The 9,998-nt window shown below is 47.1% G+C and overlaps 1 protein-coding gene across 1 annotated transcript in view; it reads left to right on the plus strand.

Annotated features, from left to right (window-relative positions):
- Window positions 1–6,984, plus strand: part of LOC138511068 (uncharacterized) — a 3,073,423-nt gene extending 3,066,439 nt beyond the window's left edge. The window contains exon 21 of the mRNA XM_069626568.1: window positions 6,785–6,984. Within this exon, the coding sequence (XP_069482669.1) occupies window positions 6,785–6,831 (47 nt within the window). The 3' untranslated portion in view covers window positions 6,832–6,984. The remainder of the gene's footprint in view (window positions 1–6,784) is intronic.
- Window positions 6,985–9,998: the final 3,014 nt, after the last annotated feature.

Genomic DNA, 9,998 nt, shown 5'->3' on the forward strand with positions numbered 1-9,998 from the left:
TGGGCGTCCATATCTTCTAGGTATGACCAATACGTTCCCAGTCCCTCTTTCATGTGCTCCAGGAGGACGCGCAGTTGGGCGGCGCAGGAATAAAGGTGAAAATCCGGCAACCCAAATCCCTCCTCCTCCCTCGGCAGAGTCAGGGTGGTCCTCCCAGTCCTTGGGGTTTTCCCCTGCCATACAAAGTTTCGTATCGCATTTTGTAGTTCTCTAAAAGTCTGTGCTGAGATGGTGGTTGGGAGAGCTGTGAAAAGGTACAGGAGCAGAGGCAATATGTCATCGTTACTGCAGTCATCCGGTCATACCATGAGAGGATCATCTAACCCCATCTCCTCAGGTCAGATGTGATCTCTGCCATTATGGGGTCATAGTTAGTGGTGCCCAATTTCGATATGTCTCTGGTGAGAAGGACCCCCAGGTACCATATAGCGACCTTCCCCACTGTAATCCCATGAAACCTGTCCAGGAGGTCTAGCTCTGGGTCCATTGTTCTCATTGGGAGCAAGACAGATTTTGCGGTGTTAATTTTCAGGCCTGAGAAGCGCACAAATGCAGCCACCAGGGTCAGGAAGGGGGGGAGCGAGGAGCCAGGGTCTACCAGATAGGCTAAGATATCATCCGCAAACAGGGACAGCTTGAATTCAACATCACCCCTTCTAATTCCCTTGATGTCCGGGTGCTCTCTGATCGCTATGGCTAATGCCTCCATCGTAAGGACATATATCAGGGGGGAGAGTGGGCAGCCCTTCCTTGTCCCTTGGGAGAGGGGGAATGATTCAGACAGCTATCCATTCACCTGAACCCTTGCCGTGGGGGCTCTGTAGAGGGCAGTTACCCAACTCATAATGTAAGTCCCGAAGCCCGTTCTTTGGAGGAGGAGTTCCATATATCTCCCCTCGACCCTATCAAAGGCTTTCTCCGAGTCTAGGGAGAGGACACATGCATCGAGCTCCGATGTTTGGGCAAAGTGAAACAGGTCTATTGTTTTGCAAATATTATCTGACCCTTGCCTTCCCCTAATGAAGCCCACCTGGTCCCCATGGACTGGTTTCGGCATTATCCCATTCATCCGCCTCCCCACCACCTTGGCCAGGATCTTAACGTCAATGTTTAACAGCAATATGGGGCGGTAGGAGGAACATTCTGCGGGATCCTTCCCTTCCTTGGGCAAAACTGCTATTCTGGCCCCCATCATGGACTCGGGGAGGATGCCCCCCTCCAGCACGGCATTGAAAACTCTCACTAGGTACGGGGTCAGGGAGGAGCGAAATCTCTTGTAAAAATAAACAGTAAAGCCGTCTTCCCCGGGGGAAGTTCCCACCTTCATCCCACTAAACACCTTGTCCACCTCATCCTCGGTCACCGGGCCCTCCAACCCCTCTGCCATCTCCCTCGTTAGGGATGGGATCTGTATGGAGTTCAGGAAGTCTTCTATCTGGGTATCATCTCCGTCATAATCTGACAAATAGAGTGCCTTGTAGTATTGGCGAAAGGCCTCTCCAACATGGGTAGAGTCGCAGCCAAGGGACCCCTGGGCGTCCCTCACCTCCTTCACCCTTCTACTTCTCTGGACCTCCCTCAACTTCCAGGCTAGGATCCTATCCGCTTTGTCCCCTTTATCATAATATTTTTGTTTGACCATTTGGAGACTCCTCTCCGTTTTGTGTAGGAGTCAGTCTTTTAGCTGGAGCCTGTAGTCCTCCAGTGAGGCCACCCGGTCGCACTCCAGGGCCTGATCCGGGTAGCCCCCCGGCTGGAGACGGGCTATTTTTTCTCGCAGGGCTTTCTCCTCGGCCTCTCTCTCCCTTTTCTTCCGAGCTCCTATTTTTATGAGGACTCTTCGTAAGGTTGCCTTGAAGGCGTCCCAAAGCGTGTGCGTGTTCACTTCCCCGTTATCATTAAGCTCAAAGAACTCTGTTATGGCTTCCAGGACATCCTGGGCGTGAACCTCGTCTCTTAATAGGGCATCATTGCATTTCCAGCGTCCTCTGCGTTCTCCACACCAACCCACCGCTAAGGTAATTCGGACCATGTCATGGTCTGTCCAAGGGACAGGGTCTATCCTATAGCCTGCGACATATGGACAGAGGATCTTGTCCACAAAGATGTAATCTATCCTAGAGAACAAGTTGTGGATGGTCGCGTAGTAAGTAAAGGAGGGGACATCTGTTCTGGGGGTCAGGATTGTATCCACCAGGCCCAGATCCTCATTGACCCTCTGAAAGTTTCGTGCCATGGCTTCATCTGTGGGTCTGAGGTTTTGGGGGCCTACCCGCTTTCTATCTTTGGTTGGGTCTAGAACCATATTGTAATCCCCCCCACCACCAACGGGCCTTCTACAAACAGTTTGAGCCTGTCCCTTACTTCTTCCCAGAATTGGGCTTGTCTTTCGTTCGGGCCACACACTACTGCCAGGGTTAGGGGGGAGCCCTGTAGGGAGCCCCGTACAAACAGGTATCGGCCCTCGGGGTCTTTCAGGATGGTCTCTTTCTCGAAGCCTACGTTCCTTGCTACCAGTATGGCCACCCCTCTTTTCTTTACCTTATGGGAAGCGTGGAAGACTTCTTCGATTCCCCCCCACCCCTCGCATTTTAGGTTCTTTCCCCCTCGCCCAGTGTGTCTCTTGCAAGAAAAGCAGGTCTAGTTTCGCCCTCCTGAATTCCCTACAAATCAGGGACCTCTTCGTGGGGGTGTTCAGCCCCCGCACATTCAGGGTACCCACAACCAGGGCCGGCCGGCCATCAGCCATAATCTATGTTTCCCTCTCTATTGGTCAACAGCATTGCATCGTTACTCCCTTCTCGCTCCCATTGTCTCACCGTTTGGACACTTTTAAAACGTAGCCCCAACTGCCCCCCAAACCTCCTCCCAAACAAACAAACCCCAACTAATTTGTGTGCCCCCATCCCCCTACCCGGTGTCCAGCCAGTTAGTTTCACCATTTCTGGCATTTTGGCCGGACCACCAGCCTGCCCTCCCCGGCCAGGCGATCATTGCTAAGCTCTTTTTTGTGAGCCCCCCCCCCCCATCTCCGTCCCCTTGGTCGCCCCACTTTACTTGCTTTTCAAGGGGACTCTAGTTTCGGCTTAACCTCCAATTCTTCAGATTCTGACCTGCAAGTGGTCAAGTCGCTCCGATGGTCTCCGTGTTGCTCATTCTCGGACCTTTGCTGGTTGGGTCCATTAGGTGCTCATCCCTCAGAGTCGTTCCGCTCTCCTTCCTTCGTCGGAGAAGGCGTGTTCATTTTTCTAAATTTCCTTTCGCTGGTCTTTTTTCTTCTTCCACCCGATGGGCCCGGGTCGTTTGCTCCACCCTGAACCAGCCCTGTTGGTCCCCTTCGGGGGGTCGGTTCCGTCACGTAGTCCTGGATGGCTCCCTTGATGTCCTCCTCGGTGATCAACATAGTCCGCTGGCCCAGGTATTCGAAGGCTAGGGAGAAGGGGTAGCACCATCTGTATCGTACCCCCTTCTCTTTCAGCAGATAAGTGAGGGGGCGGCACATCCTACGTTTGGCCAGTGTATTTGAGGAGAGGTCCTGAAAAATGGAGACCTGGGAAGTGTTGTAGGTAATCACCTGAGCTTTTCTGGCGGCCTGCAGCACCCGTGTCTTTTCCGAGTAGTAATGGAACCGGACCAGAATCGACCGGGGTCCCCCTGCCCGTCCTCCTGCTCTATGCACCCGATCAAAAGTGAGTTCAGTAGTCATCTCTTCCTCAAAGAGGAGGGCAATAATATCTCGCACCACTCGAGTGACCTCTCTCTCCGTCTCCCCCTCTGCCTCAGGGACCCCGAAAAATCTAAGGTTGTTCCTCCGTTCCCTGTTTTCAAAATCGTCCATTTGTCTCGACCTCTCGTCTTCCCTCTTCTCAAGGGCAGATAGCCTCATATTTGTCTCTACCTCTAGGGTTGCTGATGACGATTGGTTGGTTTCAATCTGAAGGAGCCTGTCCTCGACTTTGTCAACCGGTTGATCAATTTTTTTTGAATTTTTGGGCAATGTCGGAGCGCATGTCCCTTATCTCCTGTAGAATTGAGGCAAATCCCTCTCCATTTACCGCCGTTGAGGGTGCCGAGGCTTCCAAGTGGGCCATTTCTCTGTCGTGGGACGGGCCGTTATCGTGGGGTCCTGCCTCTTGGTAGCGATATTTTTGTAGATTCTGCTCGCCGTAGGGTATGCCTCAGTTCTGTGGGGGCCACAGGATCACCTTGTAGGCCGGCTGGTGCTGTGTTGGTGGAGGCACCCTCAGGGGGGGCAAACAGGGACCACCCCCCTCTCGCTTCGGTGGTCCTTTGCGGCTTTTGGGGGATCGATACCGGGCGCCCCGCCGACTTCTGGTGGGGGCCTCATACCCAGTGCAGATGCCCCAGGGCCTTCGGCGTCTACTGTGCACTCTGGGGAGGGTAGGTTGCTTTGTTCGCCGCGCGGGGGTCCCGTCCTGTTTATGATACTGGCGGGGGCCCGTCGGAGCCCACTCTCCTGCTGTCTGTTCCTCCTCTGGTGGTGGGGTCGGGAGCCGGGCCCTGGCGAAGGAAGAGGGGAGGAGGGCCCCCTCCCATGGGCATGCAGCCGTGCAGACTCGAGGGTCCCCTCGCCCAGTGCCGAAATGCTGGTCGCCTCTCAGGGCTGGCAGGCGCGGTGGCGGAGGGGGGATTCCCGGCCCCCGGCGCCACCACCCCTTCTTCTCCGGGGCCTGGTCCGGGGGAATACGCCTTCCTCCTATCCGGGCACGGGTCTCTGCCCACGCGGATGAAGTGTAGGGAGGCCGCCGCCTCGATCGGGTGTCGTGGGCCCGGTCTGCGGGGGGGTTCGGTGTCCCCACGTGTGGCCCACTCACTTGGGGGCTGGGTGCCAGTCACGACAGGGGGTGGGGGGTGGTCCCTCCCGCGCAGTCCCTCAGGTTCGGCAGGCCTAGGCTCCTCCTCCGGCCCGCGGCCGCTCAGGTCCCCCGTGGCGTCTTCGCTGCTGAGGCCGCGGTTCCGGTTCTCTGCCTTTTTCGGGGGTCCCCGAACGTCGCTGTTTCTCTCAGGGGGGGCCCCAGGGGTTCACTGCCCGCTCAGGCTCTTTTGTTCTCCTTGCAGGGGTATCGGGGGGGGGGCTCAATCCCCGTTGCGACCTGGCTTCGGCGGGAGCTCGGGAATCAGGAAGCCATTGCCTGTGCGCCCCCTGGTGGCCTCCCGGGATATCCATCTTTAAATGCACGCCAGAACAAGGCTCTTACCTTAAGATGCCTATTGTCATACAATTCTGAAAAGGACTAACAAATACATTAACACTGATCCCTTTTCTGGTCCGTCCAGGGATTTGAACCAGGTACTTACTTTTCTATGGGTGCTCCATTTGAACCTCTTGATTCTTGTACACTCAGGCTTTTAACCTTGAAAACAATCTCTTAAGTAGCCATCACATCTGCTCACAGAGTGATTGAGCTACAAGCTTTGTCATGCAAACCACTATTTACTTTATTCTTCAAGGAGAAGGTAGCTCCATGGGTTCACCCCCCTAAAACTACCAGCTTTTTATCCACCTCCTCACCCTTCTAAGGATGAAGAGAGGTTACTCAGACTTGACCCAAAAAGTGCTCTTAGCTTCTACATTTCTAGAATGGCAAATAGCCAAGATGGACCGACTATTTATTGGTTATGCTGGCCACAAGTTAGGCCTAGCCGTGACCAAACAAACTCTATCACGTTGGATCATCCTATGAATTTCAGAGTGCCACTGCATTGCAGGAAAAGATGTTTCTGGGAATCTATGAGCCAATTCCACTAGAGGAGTGGCACCCACTTCGGGTCTCCAAAGATGTGTAGCAGTGCAGGACATTTGCATTTCTGAAACTTGGTTCTCACTCTACACTTTTTCAAAGCATTACTGCTTAGACACACTATCGAACCAGGAAGCTTGCTTCGTAAGAGCAGTTCTGCACAATATTCCGTGCTAATCAAAATTATACAAATCCACTTCTCCATCTACAAAACTGCTGCGGGAGTTTATCTAAGATGAGGAATCCATGGGAGCACACAATTCATTAGAAGAACAAATTACTTACCTCTGGTAATGATGGATGTTCTTCCCACAGATTGCTCATCGCCTTCCCAGCATTCCGCTCTGACTGGGTGAATTGTTTACTACTTCTCTCTTTCAACGCCCATGCAGGTTATCTTTTCTTCAAGATGGATGAGTAGAGAGAGGGAAAAGCTAGGAACTGAGGCAATAGGCTTTTTATACTATCATCGACATCACATAAGGACGCGGGAAGGGAATGGTAACCATCGAGGGACATCGACTCGATGCCACGCAGCATCCTCTGCTTTCGGAATGTTTTCCTAGACTGCAAAGCAGGATGCGAATATATCTTAGATGAGGAATCCATGCAGGAACAACATCCATCAGAAAGAACATTACCGGGGTAAGTAATTTGTTATTCTGCTTGAACTGGAGGATATCTATCAAGGCGAGGAGTCAGTGGAAGGAGAATCCATAGAAAGAACATTACACAGTAAGTTATTTTTCCCTTAAATTGGAGCCTAGGAAGGAAAATTAGATGTGCGTAATCAGAGCATAGTTTCACCAAATGTAAGCATTGTTCGGATTGGGGGCTCAATTCCTCTGATAGAACATAGTCGTTTAAAATGAAAAAATAATGTGCTATTCATGCAAACATAAAAAAAATGCACCATGTCAATGAATGAAGTAAGCTTCACAAACAAGTTATCACAGCCTTTGTTCACATATGTTAAAACCGCTTTAGTTTCTCTCAAAATAATCTTTTTTTGTCATTTGCAGCACGAAAATCCATGGACCAAAGTCTGTGCATGGCCTATTCTAGGTAGAAGTTGAATAATTGCGGAGCAGATGAAAATGGAATGAAACATCAGCACCAATCACCAAAAACCATTCTGCAATATGTAAATCAAACGTACCTAGCTGTAATCCCATGAAATTTCACACTGTGGATATTAATAAAAAATGCTCACTGTGCTGAACCTGGACTTTTTCATTTTTTAAACTGTACTTTCTTAAATTGCACTTTGCAACCTTCTGTAAATGTAAACATCATAAAAACCTGTCATTTGGTGCTTTTACCTGTGTAATTTAAGAGAGTGGGGTAGCAGGCAGTTCTTTTGACGTGTAGGGAAAACACTCTAAGCAATGAATTGTTTAAAACAGACTGAAGAAACGCTACTTTTGCATCAAGAGTTTGACCAATTTTCTTATTCTCTGCATTATTGGCTTTGTGTCAGCCAAAAAAGGAACACCAATGTTTTTTTAAGAAGGGCCCGCTAAAGCTGTCATTTGCCAACACTATTGTAATACATCGTTTTTGGACTATATTTATTATGTGTTCCATGCTCGAATGAACATTACTTAAAATCACTTTCAGTTCCAAAGCCTATTTGAAACAGGATAAAAAGTCATTACAAAAAAGAAGACATATCATTGCAAACAAAAGTAGAAGACCTAAGGAGTTACTAAATCATATTTAAAAAAATCATCCCAGTTTTAAATGGCAGGCCTGTTGGACTAAGCAAATACAGCCTCTGGTTCAAGCTACATTAATCAATTAATGACAATATTGTGTTGACAAGTGACTTACATTAATTGGCTCTCCTTTTAATACCCACATTGAACGCTTTCTGACCTGTAAGAGTAACTGATAATAAAAAAATGGGCTAAGTACTTTTCTCCTACTCATATTATATATTTTGGAGAAAATAGAATATGAAGTAATGTATCTAATTGTACACAACATAGTCTGCAGATATATTTATGTTTTCAGATTGTTTGGGCTGCTTCCATTATTTTCAATTTGGGGACTCTCTCTAATACATTTCCTACTAGCACCCTGTGATATGGCTTACGCCGTACAGCATTGTGGGATCTTTCCACAGTTCAGATCACCCAAAACTGAGATGGTCTACAGCTTAACTATATGAAGAAATGAATGAATGAGTAACATTTCTATAAGGTGCAACACATCCAAAGGCCTCAGTGCGCACTGAACAAGTGATCATAGGGAGAAAAAAAAGTCAAAGCAGAGAACTACAACGCCTCCATCCTTGGAGTAGAAGAGAAACATTTTGATGGCTTTCTTGAAGGTCTGGAATATTTTTAAGATTAAGTGGAATCAAGTTCCAGATGAGCGTGGAACAAACATTAAAGCTAGTACCACCAATGTTCTGTAGTTTATAATGCGGTTGAGAAAGCTTTTTCAAAACATCTATATCATCCATATCACCTATCCTCCTGGTTACTTTTCTTAATAATCAATTATTTGCTTTCATATCATGCTACTAATGTGTTCTGTTAACAATTTATGACGCATTTCCATATCTGCAAATAAATCACAAAACCCGGTTGTTAAAACTAAGTACTAAATTGTACCCCAGTTTGGCATAGCAAGTTTGAATAATTTCAACTTGCACAAAACGTCCTCTCTTACAGCACAGTTAACACTACTAAACACCCATTACCTTAAAGGCTTTCAGTAACTCAATCTTTACAGGATAGTGATGTCACCATTTAAGCACACTAACTGTCTGTATGAATCATATCTGATCGTTAAATTCTACAAGAAAACAAAGATACATTTTTTGTAAGCTGTTCTTTCAACCAGAAAGGCATCTTACATAATCATATTTTGTGAGCTCTCCCTAACTCTTAACACTTGGCAGATGGAAATTATATAAATAAATATCTCTCTTCTTCAGCTCATTGCATAGAGGGTCCTCTGATCAGCGCATCCATTTAGTACGCTCAAGATGGCTGACTTTAAACCTATCATGTACCGTGCCTTATAAGTGATGTCACATAATGTGACGTGCCCCACTAGTGAAAAACATTATTCCTTTATGCTCTCCCACTAGAACGTTTTGCCATGGGTCCTCCAATCAGTGTAAGCATATAATACACTCAAGATGTCCAACTTCAAACCCATCACATACAGTACCTTGTCTGGCATGGCGGCGTCAAATCACATGATGTGTCACATGATTGCATAGCATTTGGCCTATACACACAGAGAATCGCCTAACATAAGTAGGGTCCATAATTTCCAAGTTACAATACCAATGGATAAATGCTAGAAAGCATAATTAACCAGTTGTGCTTCAGGCTGCCCATGGTAAATATTGAGTTACAGTTTAGAGATCATTACACTTTATGCCATTTAACATTCTTATTTAGACCATAAATATGGCTTTTGGTACCAAAAATGTACTTTTGTTCAAACCTGATAAATATTTTGTTAATGATCGCCTGATTTGCTGTTTGAATTTTCTTCAAAATTACCCATTGAATGTCTAAAAAGTGTGGGATAATGTGAAATAGTGTTTAATTAATGAGCCCATTGTATATATTTTACTATTTTTAGAGAATGAATTTTGCAAATAAAGTTTTTTTGTTTAATAAAGTTTATGTTTATATATTTCAGTGATACAGGGGAAAAAAAGGTGAGTTGGTTCTCAAATTAGCTGTTATTTTCCCTTTGAAATGTTGCTATTATTTGTGATATCCCAGATTTTAGGAAAAAAATACTTTATCCCCACTTTGTTATTCTGGGTTAGCCCCCTTTTTTATTGAGGATACATTAGTTAAGTTAATCACTTTCTGCCATGCCTTTGATTGTGAGGGAACAATAGACAAAGGGAGGAGTTGTTTCTCTCTGTGTTCAGATATGCTCGACTATGAGCACATACATATTCCTATGTTTAGGGCAATGAGTGACCTAATGTATCCTTCCTCAGTAAACACCTGTTTTATTACATTACAGTGGTCCCAGCACATGTCCTCCTTCCTCATAGGCAGTCATGGCACCATATTGCTATTGGTATTCATGCATGGGGCGCTATGCAGATGACATCACGGGCATCTGGCGTCAAGCACATGACGTCATCACATATAGTCCCAACCGTATTAGAGTAAATACATTTGTTGGTGGATAGCCGGATGTCAATATTCTGATCCAAATGTACATTAAATTGAGTATCCCCCTGTCTCT

The sequence above is a fragment of the Ambystoma mexicanum genome, chromosome 6p (assembly GCF_040938575.1).
Source record: "Ambystoma mexicanum isolate Mex_15411 chromosome 6p, UKY_AmexF1_1, whole genome shotgun sequence".
Taxonomy (NCBI): Eukaryota; Metazoa; Chordata; class Amphibia; order Caudata; family Ambystomatidae; genus Ambystoma; species Ambystoma mexicanum.